This window comes from Anticarsia gemmatalis, chromosome 6, assembly GCF_050436995.1.
Source record: "Anticarsia gemmatalis isolate Benzon Research Colony breed Stoneville strain chromosome 6, ilAntGemm2 primary, whole genome shotgun sequence".
Taxonomy (NCBI): domain Eukaryota; kingdom Metazoa; phylum Arthropoda; class Insecta; order Lepidoptera; family Erebidae; genus Anticarsia; species Anticarsia gemmatalis.
The window spans coordinates 6759681-6779991 of record NC_134750.1 but is presented as its reverse complement, the minus strand read 5'-3'; the positions used below and the strand labels follow the sequence as shown (position 1 = coordinate 6779991).

Below are 20311 nucleotides of genomic sequence, written 5' to 3'. Positions count from 1 at the left end.
AATCAGATTCAGGCGTCTCTAACCTTCACAGATATCAGTCCTACAAAGGTTGCTTTGTGTTAAAGAAAAATACGTATAGAGGTATCTCTCCAATTAAACGGAGTGCCAGAAACACCCGCTACGTGGATGAAAAACTGTCGAGCTCAAAACAGTTTGTTTTAAAACCATCTGCGAGTGTCACACTCTTAACTGCTGCATATTTAAATGGACAAATGGCTCTTGTAAATAATAATACACAGGTATTTTTAGTACAGGCAATTTGACGCTCGTTATGAGGTGCTGGGGATGACGCCGGCAAATGTGCTGTCAGTTGAAACCTTATACCGAGCTACCAACGTTTTCTCGTTTAGAAATAAGTGAGGAGGAAATTATGTAGCTAAGAAAGACATCCGCCGGCAGATTACCGCCATAACGCGATAGTTTGCCGTTTGATGCAAATGCAACACTAAATTTTTAGCAGTTTAGCACTGCATAACGCTGGATATATTTTTCCTCTGTAAATGCCGAAAAAACAAGTGATGCTTCATCGTTTTTTGCTCTGTTACTAAACAATTCCGTTAAAAAATCAGCCGAGCATTCTCTGAAATTTTTAACAAGCGCAAAATAAAACAAGAGATTTTTAATTGAAACTTAGCAGGAATTATTTAAACAAAGTGTTGCGAATAGTTTTCGCTTAAAGTTTTATTCTTTTTGGAATAAATATTATCTAAGGAGATTTCTTTCTTAATTATAAAACATTCTACTTAAATTTTTGTGCCTCGTTGACATATTTATGTGAACGAACCATTATTTAATATCTTCTGTGACTATAAATAGATGCTCCAAGGAGACCAGAGAGACTAGGTTTAATTACTATAACATAGGACCAGCTCATCCGTGCAATACAAGACGTTTATCAAAAGAACATTGATGAACTACCTGTGACTCTACGAGATAAAGACGATGGTTGTGTCAACAATTTTATGCAGGAAAATTAATATTCTTGAGCTAATATCAAAACCTTTTTTGCTGTATTTTGAATACTCGACATGATAAATAATTAAAATTCAAGATTCAAAAGGTAAAACAGGTGTCTTAAAATAGTACAGTAATATTAACAATATATTGCTTTAAATTTCTGTCTCAATAAACAATTGTGACAATGTATAAATACTTGTGGTAGATATGTTCAAAACGATACTGATTCCGGTCGATTAATATTCATCCGACTGAAAACTTCATTATCAGCGCGGATATTACAACTTCCATGTTGTAGTTTAAAACGAGAAAATATCTCTCACTACCAAGCGATAAACATTTGCTGCAATATTCATCTACAACTTTAATCATTATATTTTGCAGATACTTTATTCACACAAAGGTAAATAAAAGTAATACAAAGTGTCTTTTGGTGGAGAAACCAGTACCTTGCTTAAAAAATACAAATAATGAATGTCTCAGAATACTCATAAATGACCTACAGGTATTTACAACCAAAGCATCATCAGCTATTTTGGTTATATCGCAACGTGAAAGGAAATAAGGTTCCCCTGACCGCAAATCCCGTAAGCCATTATATCGCTACTCGTAAACATGATCTGAATTTATAATAATATCTTTCAACAGCGTCTACGCTCAAGATTACTTTACAATTCAAAGAGAGATGGTATATAAGAAACATTCCTTCGCAACTCTACACAGCGTGAACGAATATAGGCGACGCTACAAGCGTGTGTAGACATAGACTAGAGCGATTGTGACCTGCCATGCCCCGCAACGTGTAAACCAGGGGCCGTGCCGCGAGCTCCATTAAAATGTGCTGACGATGAACAGAACCTTCCACGGGACTAACTGGGGATAAGCACGCTTTTGAATATATTTACATATATGCAAAACGACCGAACCGAATGAGAAATCTATTAAAAGTTTAATTGCTTTAATATTTTGAGGGCAATATTAGTTTAACGTTTTTGAACAACAAACGTGATGCATTAAACTTTACTGGGCAAATAGTAATTTAGTTTTATCATACAGTTATTTTAACTTCTGATAGAAGTTACAAATAATATTGGAACTTTTTGGGCCATTTCGACGAAAGTAACGCAATAATAATCACTTACAAGGGAAATCACTATGGGTCGGAAATATTTTACGGAGACTATTCGAATGTTAAGCGGGTGGTAATGGTTTTATTCTCTACCACTATATTGTATTGTACAAAATTTCAGTAATGGGTAATTCTCAACCATTACAGATTAGAACTTTGAATGAAGTTGCTCCTTGAAAGCACATGTGGGATAGGGATGATAGAACAATAAAGATCCAATATTGATGCAGGCATTGACTCCAATACGGGAAGTTCGACTTGTATGGCCCGATTCACTTAACTTGTGGACAAAAGCGTTCCCCTATAATAGGACAAGGGGCTCGACCTTTCGCCTAGTATAGTTGTCATGTATAAATTACAAGCTTGGCGGGAACTCCAGATTGATTACTCGAAAGTACCTTTCAGCAGGTTTTCGCGACACGTGAAGGTTTGTTTTATTCATGAAGCTGTGCCTCGCAGCTGACGAGCTCTAACGCGTCCGTAGACAGCACTTTACACTGCGTGCTCCACTGCTTACGACTCAGCCTACATCCCACCTATAGACACAAGCTTACACGTTTCCTAGTGCCATTTACGTGAACGCATTCCAAATAAGGTTTTCTGATTATTATTCATTGAAACATAACTTATTTCACGCATTGTTTCAATTGTCATGTTTTATTTTGCTAACGTTTTAAGCCCACAGAACACAAAACCCCCAGGAAAACATAACTTTAATGACAGCGAGAAATAATTCGCAAACTTTTTGTTTGTACTTACCGAGGTTTGGTAAATGTAAATACGGGCGGGTGTTAGGTGTATTATAATTGTCGACGCAAATGTTTGGAGGGAGGAATGTTATGGACATATTTTTAATATACAATTGTTGAAAGATTCCAAGTTTAACCCGTTCGTCTGGGATAGTCTGTTGCATGGCGACGGTAAGTCGGCCATGGTAATGGAGTACGCGAGTCGACTGGGGCCCGCCGCTAATGAGAGAAGAATGACAGCCAACGGAGGCGCCACCCTCACTGCGATTACTCCTCGCACTAGAAAATATTTTACTACGGATAGTAATACACGATGATGTATTTCCTACTCGAGTCGGCAATAACACGTCCTCTGAGAAGATAAAATTTCAACCCGTTTATTCATAAATGTTTAATGGCAATGCTTAGCTGTCGAATGTTCGTTGGAACCATCCCATTTTCATAGCGTATAAACATTACTACATGAAGTGTTTACATTCGTAGATATGAATTTGTTGCGTTAACGTACTGTATCATGAAAAGTTATTTAAATTGAGATTTTTTAAGGATAAGTTATTAAGATACGTTTTCATAAGATTTATAAGACAATAGACAATTAAGAATACATGATAAAAACCAAGTTCACCAGATTCTAAGTTTGAGTTAAACGTTTACAATTTAATATTCATATTAAACCGTAGCGTACAGGACAGCGTTATTATAAATCCTATAGTGAATAATTACAGTAATTATGAGTACAAAGTACCACTGCTACAATATTTATTTAGGTTAAAGACAAAAGACTACCTACGCGTAAAATAAACTGGAATAAAATTTCAATTTTAATTTAAGATCAATCTAGATTTCAATTTCGTTATTATTGTGTTAAGAACGAAATTAGGCTGGAATTCAGTTGCTACTATAATTGTTGTTGAACATTTGGGAACCCGCTACGATCTATATTTTAATTGTTTAACAATATCAACAATAAGATGAATAGTGGAACGAGAAATAGACACGAACAAAGAGACACGAACGAATATGTGATATGATTTGTTGATTATTTTATCACAACAATTTTTATACGTTGCTACAAAAGAAAGTGCGTACAAAATAAATAAAATTAATTAAGTTCCAAAAGTATTTTGTCCCTCTCAGAGAGTTAGGTGTGTTTGTGTATGGAATATATTTCCCTCATAAAAAGGACGGTTTAATAATCCATGGTAAGCCATACATACATACATATATCACACAAAGTATACACCAGGGTGGTTTGAGATTGCCACTTTATTTGGTTTCTACAGAGCAAAAATGCGACAATGTGTATATTACTTAGAATTTACATAATTTCACTTTTGTGGATTAAAAAATGTTTTATATATAGCCACAGTAAAGTTTATCGTATCAAATTTTAAGGAAAGCCAGATTAAAATGGCTTCTAATACCAAAGTTTGTTAAGGGAAGTCACAAAAGGATGCAATATGGCTCATTTGTATATTGGGTGATATAAACATTCGTGTTGTAGCAAAGTCGTTGACCTGATGGACAAGGAAAAATATTATTTCATTTTGTATTCTACGATTACCACCGCCAGTCGAAATAAAAGTGTTGTTTTTTTCTTTTATTCTTCAACAGTTTTAGCATGACCCGTTATTCCGTTACCACAATTAACAAAGCTCCTATCAAAACCGGAAAAACTGACCTTTTGTATTTAAATGTAGATATACCTACGTATAGCTGCTAGCCGTGCCTACCTTTAACGAATAATAATACCCGTATCTGTAAGGTGAATGAAGTTGAGAAATGAGTAGGAAAAGTTAATATTGAGTTCAAAGCGTATTGACAGGCGAAAACGAAGAACATTATTTAGATTCTTTACAAATACATATACTTATGTAGATACCTTGTAGCTGTAAAGCGTCCCTACAAAAAGTTTTTAATCTCGGTAGACACCTAAACAACGGAGAAACAAGCAAGGCAAAAAAGTTACAAAGCACTAACAATATTCCGTTTAGTCTGTGCAAGGAGTGCGGTTACCGTGTTGCGGTTAATTAATTATGTGTCCAATTCAACATGCGATTATTCATTCCGGCGATGTGGCCTCATCCGGCGCGCACCGGCTCTGCCGTAGCTCGTACGTTCATACGTCTCGTCGTTTGCATATTTCGGATTTAGCGATCCAAGAATTTGTGTAATACCTGTAATAATATCCGATCGGAGTATCGTAGCTCGGTAATATTTGATGTGCTATACGGATATGCTCATTTTAGCGTATGATTCCATGATATTGTACGACGTGTATTCAACAGGATATCTATGTAAGTTGAAAATTTATCGTTTTTACTTGTCTGTACTATTAGGTTTTATAAATTTCCATGCAAGTAAAATTATATACAAACACATGTCATAAAAGGTTTAAGAAAAATAAGAAACCTTATTGCCCTCACCAAGTACTCGCACAAAAAACTAGCTAACTATGTGATTAAAGTCAGAAAAATAAATCCTTTCTCCTGCTAATAGCGGCCCCTTTTAATTAATCGCTTACAAGCAACGTCATGACTGAATGAGAAATAAATCCACAGCTGCAAGTAGTGCTGTGGTAGATATTGATAAGAAAGAACAAACTTTAAAACTACTCCGTGAGACAAATCAGTACACATTATTGTGCAGCCGGTGTACGTGTCTGCGCAATAATGCTGGCTGAAAGCCGCTGAAGGATAACCTTCATTCCATTATCTACAAAACCTCAAAAACGAAAGAGCCATACTTAGTTATAAACCCTCATACTTAATCTCATTCTTCGTAAAAACCCGCTAAGCCAAGGTAGCGTCAAGTGTGAGTGACGTTATCAGTGCGGTTGGTCGCAGCCGCGTCCGTGGGCGCCGACGTGGCCCAAATAATTTATCTACCTTACAACGTCTGTTCACAGAGGTTTTAATTACCCCAATTTGCTCACTTTTTTCTTTTACCGATGACATTTTTTCTGGCATTTCTTAATGTGGAATATCCTTACGAGGACTCGGATAAAATGGCTTAAGACATTTCCAATTTTCGGCCGCGTTTTATCGACGGATTATGATAAGCCTCTTTATGAAAGTCGACGATCTAACATTAATTCCCTTGCCTTTTCATGTATGTTTTTTGATTACGAGTTGAAGATTAACGTACTTATTCTTTGGATTTTCTACATTGTTGTGCCGTTTTGGAATTGAAGATAAAGATCTAAGATAAATCGTATGTCAAACACATGTAACAAGATTATCTGTCTGGCACAAAGATTTTTGTTGGATTCAAAAATACATCATTCTTTATTATATAATACAACTAAACTAATGCTAATTCTTAGATATGTCCTACATTAAATAATTTAGAAGGCAAATATTTGACTGGTTACGTAGCTGTGTGCGTACAAATTTTAATAAATAGTTAAGGAATATGATTTAGTATCACGCACACTATACATTTGGCAGATGTCGTATTGTATAGTTGTCGCTGGAACAGCAGTGCTTAATTAACGCCGAAATTCGTGATATGCGATGAATGGTGGTATAACAGGCGTCTGTTCGAGACACCGACATGCCCTCTTGTCTGAGGACCCAGTTTATTATAACTGTACTCAAGAACACCATTATTCACAACTAGAGCAGAACAGATGATCTTAGATCGCGAATTCATCGGAAAACATAAAACTCATCGGCCATTAGCGAGAACGAGGACGCTTCCTCGTTGTTTTTACCAAAATCCATTAGAAATATTAATGTTCAGATATAGTTTGTATATGTTTTAATCTACGAAACTATTAGCGAGTCGTTTTATTTTTAGCTGTAGAGTTATCTATGCAGTAAGTATATCAATATATTTGAATACATAATAAAGAGATTTAATTTGAGTATGCTAAAAGTCAGTGTGCCAAACCTTACACAATAAAATAATTCTCAAAGTCGAATCTGGTCAGAGTAGTCTAAGAATAAGGTTCATATAATATTCCCTGTGGCCTCCAAGTCCTAAGTCCAAGGTTGCAGACCTAAACTCCTTTCAGTTCTTGCATCAGATATTAATAGATTACGTTGAAACAACGGAAGACTGAAAGTATGGAAATATCGGTACAGTTCCTGTTAAAAACTGATACTTTAATTAAAGTAGAGCTATTTTGGCCAATGAGATAGCCGGTTTCAGAAAACAAACACATTAACTTCAACAATATATTAAGTTTAATCTGAAACTGACGAAAACATGCAGATAAAACTAATAGCAATTGGAACACAAAGATTGCACGTTCTTTTGTATTATCTTTAGATATTAGTTCAATGATATATGGTACCATAAGACAGTAAACGTTAGATATATTATAGTTACTAAAACTCGAAAATAATTCTTAATCAAAAACTCAAAACGAAACGTTATAAACAGTGGGAGTACGAATTCCACAACATTAATAAAAAAGCGAAATTGTTCAATTAATAAAGTAGTAGTGGTCCCCTAGGTAATTTCCGATAGTGTAGTTATTTGTTCTCTTTGTTTCATTGAACATCTAATACATCAAGTCGTTGTCCACTAAGCTTTATTACAATCTATCTTTAAAAGTATAGAGGGGTTTCCGTCACTGATCGATTTAATAAAAGGAAATAGTATTCTCATGATAGTGAATTGGATTAATAAGAAATCTATATTTAGGATGGATGGATTGTCACGGTGACTGTATTGTCACCCTCTAACCATGTCAAAAATAACGAGGTCGTAACAAGCTCATGCCTGTCATTTGAGTCGCCATCGTCATACACATAGGGTGGTTGACACAAATGTGCTCCGTCATAGCAAACCAAGTGCAGCAATCACTTCTATTATTTTTTTATTACTTCATCAATTTGTAATGAAACTACCTTAGAAATAAGGCCACAAAAATAATGGTAATAGTTTAATATACAAAATGGGAAGTTTTTATACAATAGACTTTTGCATTTTCGTGCTACTATCAAGTATCGAGGAACTTATCAAGACTTTTTACATGCAAAATTAATCAGCGCGCCAAGCCTCTGGGAGCACTGTTCAATGAAAAGACGCTATTCAAAAATGATGAGATAGAATCTTTTAAAAACAAATGTGCTACAAATGTTTAAGATGTCAAAACTGTCATCGTCAAAGAAATGTCATTCACTGTCCTAAAAGCTAAAACTGCGAACAACCTCGGCCTGAAACTTTATTTAATATCAAGTCTCCAAGAATCGGCGACCTCGTATAAGTTGAATAAAGTTGACCAAGTTTGTTCACTTGTGGCATGTGCAAACAACTCTGTATAATATCATTAGCTGGATGTAAAATATTTCAGTAGCAACTTTTGTTAGCTATCGCAATGTATTATAAGAACGGCAGTAAAATCCCCGGGAGGAACGTCAGTGCCGCCAATCCGGTGAATGGAGCATGATTACACGCCACCAACCAACCGAAGTTTTCAACTATACTGCACAATATCTTACCTCTACCTAAGATATTATGACATAAACGTCATCATAATTTACTACTCATTCCGTTTTCACACTAATGCTCTCGTTAAACTTAAATTATTCCGTACTCTTTGTTTTCATAAATATTAAATGTATGCGATGTTTTATTTAGTAGCCTTTTGGTTTATTCAATTATAGCGGATAAACATGTATTTTTGATGAGCTCGTAACTTTAATAACATTGGCACGTAGCATAATCTGCTACCGCCATCGAAAATAGATAGAATCTACGTAATACTGAGTTCTACGTTTTGTATAGAAAAGCATCTTCCGCATTAAACCATTTCGTCGCTGTTTCAAAGTAGTTGTTGTTATTTCATATACGGAATAAAACAGTAGTACGTTACGAGCATCGCTTATCAATTCCATCCATCTACGCTAATCAAACGCACTTGTTCGTGTTTGGCAATTACAGCGAGACATTATTAATCCAATGTATATTAGCATAAAATCTGGTACATAATATATGAATGTGAGCACGTACCACGTTATCTAGCTTTCTCAACGCGAGTGTGAGTCGCGCGATGAATAGGCGATAATTACAGTGAATACCACAGCCGAACTTGAGTACTCCTTCATTCCAATAAGTGCGCGTAGTAGGAGGCGCAGGAGGCGCCGCGCAGTCACAGCGTAAGTTAATAGTCGTCAGTAAACTCAGTAATAGAATTTGTTAGTTAACGTGAAACAGACGCACGCATCGCATAAAGTAATTTAAAATACACAGATACGACGCTGGCAGATAAAAATACGACACTTTTATTAGCGACACGGATTCATTAGGGTTACTTCTCATTAGAAAAAAAAATTGTTGAGGAGCACGAGTGAGAAGATTTTACAGAGAAAAAAATCATTTTGATTCCAGGGCTTTAAGTGGAGCAACAGTAACAAACTTTTTAATATATGCCCACTATGCATTAAAACATTTATTCTATTACGTCCTACGCCTCTACAAAATTGTATCTACGCAAATCGTATATAACTGAGCAACAGTTTTTCAATAATCTTTAGCGAGCTTTACTAGCTAACTCTTCTTATGTGTACTATTATAACATATGGTATTTCCTAGTAAATACCTAAATCTGTGGACTGTTTGTCCTGTAAGAATAAGCCCTAAAGGGTTTCTTCGTTCACATGTTTGTTTTACCTACAGCTTTCATTTTATTTGTTCACTATCTCTTTGTTTAAACTGAATGCAGTGGACAGTTGCGACTGTTTACCTTGTCTTTTCTATTAACTCTTAGGATAGTTTAGATTACAGTTTTGATAAAGTAAATTCGACAAGAAAAAGTTTTTATGCGGGCTAATAACACGTATAATTAAAACCAGACGCGTTCTATTTATATGACATACTAGATTTTCTGGTACGTAATTTGATGTTTATTTTCTTCAAATACTAAACAATATATTCAAATATAAACAAACACAGCTTTCTTTACTACGACTAGAAAATTAAGTTAAACGATAACCGTCTCAAATTGTCTGTGTCACAATCTCAAAGGACGAGATTAGATGTGTACTTACTCATACAGTCATACATTCCGCAGAAACCCGTTCATATAAGTAATAATCTTATAACCATTTTGGGTATAATCCTCAAGGGGATCCCAAAGGGAAATCAAGAGGTGTAATATCCTCTCTCAATTGGTTGCCAATGACGATATTTGATCTCAAAGTTGTATCTACATATAAATGGTGCACGTCACAGACACATCACACAAGAGACGAGTCTTTTTTAAAACAAAAGAATGTAATTACATCGTGCCGTGTCTCGTTTTTCATATAATTTTCCCGGCACGTAGAAGTTTGTAGAAAACATCTACACAAAGGCTATTTTATCTCTCACACAAGTTAACACCCTAATTGAAAATTTAATAAAGTGTTCTCACCGCGTCCTGCGGCATAAAGTACCCAACATCTCCCACAATATTATCAAATAAACTTCTTGTCAGACAAATTACTATAACAATCAACTACACTGTTCACCAGATTCTTACTCATAATCATAATGCAGCGCGTATTAAAATTTAAAAACCTACCCCAAATCTTTTACTCTATTATCTCTTAAGTTGTCAAGATCGTATCTCACATTGTTCTTTTTACCACAAAAGAAAGAATAACAAAAGGTTTCGAAAGAGATTTTAATATAATCATTCATTTCAATCTACGTAGATAGATGAATGTCCACGAAAGCCTTTGAGTAACTTAATTGAAAAGTTTTACAACGAAATTAGACACTAATAAGAGTGTAAAAGTAAGCTTTACTAAGCCTTTAAGAACTCGCAGTTCTAATGTCTATTGGAGTCCATTTGCGCTAAAATGTTCACGTTTATACGCCGAGGTCGTACTACGTAGCTAGAATGCACTGAGCTTCTTGCATTAAAATCATAATGGCCACTAACTGTGAGCGCTAAGAAAAAATGCATTAACGTGATTATCACAATACGTTTAATTCTTTTCCGTATATTTTTTTACCTTGAAACTGCGATATTTAAAATTAGATAACAAAGTTGAAATATGTATCTTAAAATGCTGTATGAATAATATATTGTTCTGGAATATTATTTTTCTTTATTACAATCGTCTGTAAAGTCATTTCAGTTATTATTGCAGTTTATGCAAATCATGGCAGCTTTAAAGGTTATCGGGGGAAACAATAATATTTCAAGTGCCGGTGACTCTTCAACGAGCTTTGAACATTTCCCAATGGGATTTAACGCTTTGTTGGTCAAGTTATCAAAGTTTGTTTGGAGAGTTCGCGCGAAGAGACTTATTAAGCCGTAAGTGGTTTCGTTCTCGTTTAGTTTATCACGTTACACGCAAAGTATATAGCGATTTTATGTCTGGACATCGCAACACTATTACATAATTTTATAAGTTGACTTAAAAGTACTTGTACGAATAGTTAAGTAAATGGTAAGCATCGTTTTGATATTAAAGTAACTAAGGGTAGGTATGACATGAAGATAATTTAGATGATTCACCCCCGGTTTCTGAGGGCGGCAGTTTATCTATTCTATAGTGTCAAAACTCATATTGAGAACATGCTATTGAATAGATAAACTACCGTTTAATTGACTCAGAAACCGGGGGTTAGTAACGTTCACTAGCGGCCAGTTTACTAGTTGTTACGCAATGTTGTGCAATTTCCTGTGTTTGGTACATTCTAGTAGCTAGTAGAAGTAGTTCAAATAGTCCATGCGGCTAACACGCATGCTGATCAGCATACAAAATCGACTCTATTTGAAATAGACCAGCATGCAGCCAGAATGTAAACTCACATTGACTGGTGACACTGGGAAAAGAGTGGAAAAGGTGGGAACTGCTTGACCTCCGCAAGGAAATCGATAGGATAAGGTATAAATATGTAGATAGATTTCAACTTATTGGACGATGCTATTGAGTCCATCACTTAAAACTATTATATGACATGTATCGTATGGATGTTTTGTTTCAAAATTATGGGTTTTAATGGTTCAGCTACCAGGGTACGTAAACGCTTAATAAAAATGTTTAAAGATTAAACTAAAACTTACCTTGCCGTTCCAAAGCGTTGTACCGAAGCCGAAGACGTCGGTTAAGTACGAGTGTGTCACCATGTCTCTCGGTTTGTATTACTAATTTCTTCTTCATTAATAGTAAACAAATCGCATCTAATCCTATTCTGATATTTTCGATTGCTAATGGCTGCTGCCAAAATAATTTTTTCACAAAGGTTAAGTAAAAATTAAACTTTAATAACTCACTAATGTTAGTGAAAGCTCACATGAAAATTATAAGGCCCCAGATGGTTAACCCAAATAAGGCCTATGTTCTAATAAGTCCTATTTCTTAAATTTCCCGCTTTCGGTTTCAAACGGCCACCAATGTATGCAGCAGTGCTAAACTCAATACTAAGTTAATAGCGTTAAGTATTATATTTTGAGAAAAGGTGCTGTATTCTTAGGTTTTATCTTTTTAACCACACAGACGATTAATATTTTTATGTCCGTAACTTTGAACAAACTCTTGCAACACCAACGAATAACCGCTCCTGATGTGAATGATGTATGATTGCGTTACACCTCTATCTTCTCCTGGAATAAATGGTACTTACCCATATCATCAATGAGCGGCGCCATCCGCAGCGTGACGCCGACAAGTAACAAACACAGGAACAGCAGTAGGCAGGCTGTCACCATGATCGTGTAGCGAGCTCGGCGCGGCAACTCGTCGGGGTCCAGAACCTACCAACATTAACTTCATCAGATACTTGAAACCTATGAGAAATAATTTTAAAAAATACTATTGTTGTAATTGGATTGAAAAAGTTAGAGTGAAACTTGAATTTGAAAATAAGAGACCCTTTCCAGTTTCAAACCATGAATCACCGGTAGCGATATGCATTCTAGGTTGGAAACTATCAGTAATATTATACTAGTATAAAAACTAGTCAGTTTTTCGAGTCGAATGCATGGGACGGGCATCATAGCTTCTTCAGATATTTATTTCAAAACTGTGTCGCCTATAGGCGACACAGTTTACCGTATACATAGATACGGTTGTCTGTGTTGACATAGCAGAACGCCATCTATTATTAAATTTCTTTAATTCCGTCTACATCACAACGTGTTTTAAGTACTATTGACTCATGGAAACCAGCGCCATCTATTAACAAAAGCATTCAAATCTAGCGTAGCTGCACACTTAACGTAACTCTTATATTTCACTAGATAGCGTTGCACTGCTGTGAACTAAATAAACATTTCCCGCTCAAAGCTCTGAAAACAGCCTCTAGACTAGAAAAACATTGGTCATTCCAATTAGAGACTGGTTCTACAGTCTGTATTTGGCACTCACATTTCTTTTGTACAGCGTTGTTTTAATTTTTACTCTCAAAAGCTAGGGTTAGCTGGAGGAATGCGGTTGTATATTTTTTTGTTGTAAGATATAAAATTAAATTTACAAAAGTGTTTTATATGAATACAGCGCTTTCTATGATTCGTCTTTTCTTCCGAATAGCAGGCTTTACTATTACAAATTTCAATATTGAGACATAGGGAATTGCTGTTTTATTAAATTCAGGGTGGTTGTTTGTTACTTAGCGAGCTCGTCTTGAATAGCTACGATATCGGAAATTCTTGACCGCTTACTTTTTACTTACATGTATAACTTTAGCCTGTTCATCAATAGCTGACACTAGAAGAGTGCGATGTTTCTTGGGCTTCTGCGAGTGTGCGTGATGCGCATGACGCCGACGCCGACGACGACGTCGCTCCAACTCCAGCGTCTCGGGACTATGCATCTCCCTGATGTCAAACAAATGTATTAGGTCAGGGAAAAAGTATTTTCGCATTATAGTACGTATGAACTTGTAATAAAATCTTTGTTCTACACAAAAAAGCTCGATATTTGGGTACCTCACGAGCCCATTGAAAGAAACCTAAAGAACGGTGTACTCATTTGTGATTCTTGAAGCCAAAGATATTTTATTGCACGTTCATGCATGCTATAATACGAAAATACTTTTTCCCTGACCTAATATAATATGTACTAACTAGTCCGTAGCACCATTAGGTAGGGTATTGGCTGGTATGTATTAGAAATGCAAACAGTATTATTTTCAGGATATTTATTATTACACGACTAAACGTACTTGCACGAGTTGGACCACGGGTGTTAAATCAACAAAATTGGATTTCGAAAGAACCTTGTGAGACTGAGATGTTATAGGCTTTAAAGCTAGACTGTTTGCCCTTGAACTACTTTAATACTAAAAAAAATTGTGAATCCACGATCCTTGTAAACAGAAAATACTCGAACTTTAGTAAACAGGAAAACTTACGAAAAATATAGATGGTAGGAAAATTTCGTAATCAACTTGATATTCGAGACTTCCTGTTAAATTTCCTTTTTTAATTGAACGAGAATCGTATCGTTTTGTATCATGTATAAATAATAGGACTGTTATCGTTTTTTCATTAATTGGGCAACTTGAGACCTTTAATCAAACAAAACTCTCTCACTCATGCCCGTTTACTGAGTGAATTTAGCGGTAGTTTATCTATTCGGTGGCGTTTATTTACATGAGTTTAAACGCTATTGAATAGATAAACTACCGCCAAATGTATCTCAGACACCGGGGTGAGAGTTTTAAAATTAATAACGTCAGCAGTGATAATAAAGTGGGTTCTTTGAATCGCATTACCTGTGGTGGGTGTGCAGTTTAAGCTTCTTATGTTTGTGTCTTGGAATCTCATGCTCGCACCAGTGATGTGGTAGCTCCTCGCCAGGACTGCCCATAATCGAGGCCTCCTCTGCAAACAAAAAATATACCTATTTATTATTTTATATTCGCAGCTGAGAACCAGGATTATGTAGACGATAGTGTTTTATTTCTACGATACTTAAGTCTACAGAACTTCTGACGTTAAGTAATAGAATATTACTCAACCACGAGTTCATTCAGTTCTGAGAACTGGGCTTTGGTGACAATCAAATATTATATTAAAATGTCGGTCGTATTGGCAATAGAACACAAAACTGTTTGAATAATGTTTTCACCATTATACTCTTCAATTTACGATCACATAACTAACGCATCTATTGGTGACGATGGTACTTCAACAAATATCTTTGAACCAATAAAGGGGTTTTTGATTCACGCACCCCATAAAAATACAATGACAATTCGATTTCGGGATTTTTATGTGGGTGCTTATTTCACTTTTATTACTAGAGCTCTCAAAAGAAAACTCTGTTTTTCACATTTATAGAAAGAACGATAACGTTATCTACTTAACTAATCGACAAAAGATTTGTTAAAATTACGTGTCTCGACACTTTTCTGACCTCAAAACGAAGTATTTAACTTTTAAGAAGAAACGAAAATAAAGGCTATATTCGCAGTATTTTTTTTTTATAATTTCATTTTTTCATATCAATATAATAAAATAATGTTCTTTTGTATAATATAAAAGTAGCCGTACCGTCGGGCATGTGATCGCGCAGCAGCAAGAGGAGCGGGTGCGTGCGCGCGCGCCGCCTCGCCTGCTCGGCGTGCAGCGCGCGCGCCTTGCGCTCCACCAGCGCGACCAGCACCGCTTCCAGCCGCGCCGCACCGCTCTCCTCCGTCCATACTGCTTTGTCGACCGTCTGGAAACATAACACACTACATAAAATAATTGAAGACAAATCTTTCCTAGATAGCAGCATTTGTGGATCGCACAAATATTGGCCCGTGTGGGAATCGAACCCACGACTTCCCGACGCAATGGTAGCGGCGTAGTGACCTTAACCACTGCGCCACCCGTTTCTTTGTAATAGTTATTCATAGATATAACCAGGCTGTTTTAATTCTAGACTCACGTGGAACTAGTATTCGAGTGATCCATTAGTTCTAACAGGACTTGGTATATTTTATGGACATGCTTTGGCACGAGCATGCTTTTAAAAGATATGTATTTTTACAACGAAAAGTATCCCTGACCGTCTGTTCTATTTAAAGCGGATGGCGTTTAATTAAATTCGGTGATCTATTAGTTATAAATACATCTTGCTATGTACGGCAGACTATTATGTAGCTTAATGACTGATACGGCCATTGATAATGTGGGTATAATCCCATGGCCTGAGGGAAATGTAAACATGTCTACTACGTGATTAGATTAATATCAATCATTACTCGAACAGTTAAAGCTGTTTGCCGCTCATTTCTCATTGACTATTATCATAATCAATTAGAAGATAGATTCGAAGTCACTAAGCGTACTTTTATTAGAAAAATGGCGCATAGAAAGTAGGATTTGTTTTCAATATTTATAAATTAAATTTTTAGATAGTTATATAGAGTAAACTTTCAAATAATAAGTACATCAAGACCACAGAATTGTACTTATTAAACTTGAACTTGTATTATTATAGACTTTGAACTGGTTTTACTCTGTAAATGGCAATTCCTTAATTGCCTTTAACCAGTGCGCTGACTATGAGAATAAACCTACAATGGTTCGTTGTGCTCTTTGAGCCCGGCTCATTTAACAGTGGGCATTTATGGGCTGAATTGATGAATGAGCTTTGAATTCCAGCCCGGTACTCGACGATACACTTGACATGTGAGGGTCCAAGCACGCTCCTACCCGCGTAATTATACTTCGACTCGCCACTCAAAAGAAAATTACTTTGTAAGTATAAATAGAGGGAAAATCAAGCACAAAGTTCATAAAATGAATAGTATAATAAAGGATAGTAGAAAAGGTACATACCTATAGAAATAAAAAATACGGATAAGAGCTAACTTTCGAACGGTATCCCAGACAGGCTTGGGAATAATTATGATAACAGCCCGGCGCTTCATAATGTATTCTTTTTCATCTCCACCCAGCGAAAAACAGGCGAATAAAAAAAACGTATTTGAAAATCCTTATATACAAGCTTTTAAATGATACAACGTACACAAGGGCACTGAAATATTTATTTCAACTCGATTCTAGAGAAAATCGACTTTTCCGTTTTCCTTTTAGAGGTTAGGAGCCGTAAGAATCGTTTGCGATACAGGTACCTTAATATGTATGTATCTCTTTTGAAAAAGGGTCTTTATTATCTTCCAATACTCACAGTCAAGTGAACTGTTATGTTTTTGTGGCATTTGAAGTACTTAGGTACGATTATATTATTTTTACCTGACTAATTTTAGATTAAAATCTAGATAACCTATAGGTCTTTCGCACTATTCCTCCTTCTGAAATATATGACTATAGACTATTTCCGTAAACTACAATACTTCATTATATAAGGATCAGCGCAAATAAATGTACTCTACTAAAGCTTACTAAGCAATTATTATAGTCCAACAACTTAGTAGAGACCGTTAGCATGCTCGATTAATCTAGATTATAATTAATAACTCACTCTATTTCCAAAACAAAGTAGCCGTATCAAATAGCCAAATGTCAGCTGCATAAGCTTACATGTCATTGATGTTCTAAATCAGTGGTTTCCAACCAGTGGTCCGCGGAACACCAGAGATCCGCGGGAGTCATAATATGGTCCGCGAATGATTTTAAAATTAATATTTTTTTTAGGATGACACTATATTTTTAATATACTTACACAGTGGTCCCTGCTAACAAGATTAATATGAAAGTGGTCCCGGACTAGGAAATGGTTGGGAGCCCCTGTTCCAAATACTATATCTCTACATTGCATATCTTCGCCAGCTGCAAACCTTACACATAAGGCTTTCTACTAAGTTGTTGGATTATTATTATAGCTAAGAGTCACTCCAAGCAGCATTAATGTTACAGGCTTGGGCCTTGAGTAATGACTGCAATTATAATACGGAAATTACAAAACCAGTTGCAATTGCAATTAGCTCAGCGGGAAACCGCTTCCGAGTTTGAACATTAAAAGTCCAGTTATTACAGACTTTAAGACGGCAATCAGCATTATCATCTAATGGCTATTGTTATCTTTCTATTCTGAAACATTTTATTAATATAAATGTTTTCAATAGTACCTATTGCGGCCAGATAAGCTGTTTGATATGAATTACTTATGTTATTTTAACCGTAACCATTATTTAACTATCACAGTTGTCGCATATCTCGCCTACCGTTTATTTGAGATCTGCGTTAAAATTAATTGTATAAAAATAGCTTACATAATCCGTATTTTAACGAGTGTCAATTTTACTACTACCTAGTAGAGAACCTTATTTTAGACCGATAAGATGCAGTACATAACTTACAAAATTAAAAGTTCGGATTAAAAAAAAATACAAAATAAATCGTCCACGGGCAATGGCGTGCCGCGCTCGGTGCTATCGCAAATATTTAAAAAATCCTTGCAGGAAGGAACGTTCTATCAGCAATAAATAACGAGATTTAAAGAATCTCGGCCCGTGATATTCACCTTTACGAGTACGAATTTAAGGTTTTTTTGTTCAGATATTTATTGTAACGGTCTTTAGCAGTGCTGCACAAAATATTTACAGTTTGATTAGAAATAGCTTGAATAACCCACGTGCTATACCAAATACAAGAGATTTCTGACGACTAAACCATCGATGTATGTGTTACTGTAAAAGTCCGACCTGTGGTAAATCCTAAGATTTTCCGGTAAAACCTAAGATTTACCAACTCTCAATGGTAAAAGTCCGAACAAGCCAGAGTTTAAAAACTATGTTACGATATATAAAAAAATCCTCCTTCATAACTATGTTTATAACTATTTCACGGTATAATTATATACTGTGACATAGTTATAAAGAAGGAGTTTTGGGCAAAGCGACATGGGTAGGTTAGGTTAGAAGGCTAAGGTGGGAGCGAGCGAAGCGAAGCTCCCACCTTAGCCTTCGTGGTTATTTTTTTTTAACCACACAGAAGGAGGAGCCCCGCGAAGCGGGGCTCCTCCTTCTGTGTGGTTAAAAAACTTAATACTCACAGTCAAGTGAACTGTTATGTTTTTGTGGCATTTGAAGTACTTAGGTACGATTATATTATTTTTACCTGACTAATTTTAGATTAAAATCTAGATAACCTATAGGTCTTTCGCACTATTCCTCCTTCTGAAATATATGACTATAGACTATTTCCGTAAACTACAATACTTCATTATATAAGGATCAGCGCAAATAAATGTACTCTACTAAAGCTTACTAAGCAATTATTATAGTCCAACAACTTAGTAGAGACCGTTAGCATGCTCGATTAATCTAGATTATAATTAATAACTCACTCTATTTCCAAAACAAAGTAGCCGTATCAAATAGCCAAATGTCAGCTGCATAAGCTTACATGTCATTGATGTTCTAAATCAGTGGTTTCCAACCAGTGGTCCGCGGAACACCAGAGATCCGCGGGAGTCATAATATGGTCCGCGAATGATTTTAAAATTAATATTTTTTTTAGGATGACACTATATTTTTAATATACTTACACAGTGGTCCCTGCTAACAAGATTAATATGAAAGTGGTCCCGGACTAGGAAATGGTTGGGAGCCCCTGTTCCAAATACTATATCTCTACATTGCATATCTTCGCCAGCTGCAAACCTTACACATAAGGCTTTCTACTAAGTTGTTGGATTATTATTATAGCTAAGAGTCACTCCAAGCAGCATTAATGTTACAGGCTTGGGCCTTGAGTAATGACTGCAATTATAATACGGAAATTACAAAACCAGTTGCAATTGCAATTAGCTCAGCGGGAAACCGCTTCCGAGTTTGAACATTAAAAGTCCAGTTATTACAGACTTTAAGACGGCAATCAGCATTATCATCTAATGGCTATTGTTATCTTTCTATTCTGAAACATTTTATTAATATAAATGTTTTCAATAGTACCTATTGCGGCCAGATAAGCTGTTTGATATGAATTACTTATGTTATTTTAACCGTAACCATTATTTAACTATCACAGTTGTCGCATATCTCGCCTACCGTTTATTTGAGATCTGCGTTAAAATTAATTGTATAAAAATAGCTTACATAATCCGTATTTTAACGAGTGTCAATTTTACTACTACCTAGTAGAGAACCTTATTTTAGACCGATAAGATGCAGTACATAACTTACAAAATTAAAAGTTCGGATTAAAAAAAAATACAAAATAAATCGTCCACGGGCAATGGCGTGCCGCGCTCGGTGCTATCGCAAATATTTAAAAAATCCTTGCAGGAAGGAACGTTCTATCAGCAATAAATAACGAGATTTAAAGAATCTCGGCCCGTGATATTCACCTTTACGAGTACGAATTTAAGGTTTTTTTGTTCAGATATTTATTGTAACGGTCTTTAGCAGTGCTGCACAAAATATTTATATATAAATACTCAGAACACATTGCACACAATATTAAAATATGAAACAAAGTGTAAACGAAAAAGTTCCAACATATTGAAAAGTTTATGAAACTTTTACATTGAAACGTCCAATTGCTATATTTTAATTTAAGTTTTGAGTATTTGCTGGTTTCAAACTGATATAGATCGAATATGAACGTCATAAAAGTGAGCATCATTTG

At 35.6% G+C, this 20311-nt stretch overlaps 1 protein-coding gene across 2 annotated transcripts in view; it reads right to left on the bottom strand.

Annotated features, from left to right (window-relative positions):
• LOC142973614 (uncharacterized) overlaps nucleotides 1-20311 on the bottom strand; it is a 92513-nt gene that overhangs the window by 42212 nt on the left and 29990 nt on the right. For both annotated transcript variants that reach the window (XM_076115492.1, XM_076115493.1), the window contains exons 3-6: nucleotides 15281-15446; nucleotides 14500-14608; nucleotides 13456-13600; nucleotides 12409-12538 (exon numbers count right to left, since the gene is read on the bottom strand). In XM_076115492.1, coding sequence (XP_075971607.1) covers nucleotides 12409-12538; nucleotides 13456-13600; nucleotides 14500-14608; nucleotides 15281-15446 — 550 coding nt within the window. The remainder of the gene's footprint in view (nucleotides 1-12408; nucleotides 12539-13455; nucleotides 13601-14499; nucleotides 14609-15280; nucleotides 15447-20311) is intronic.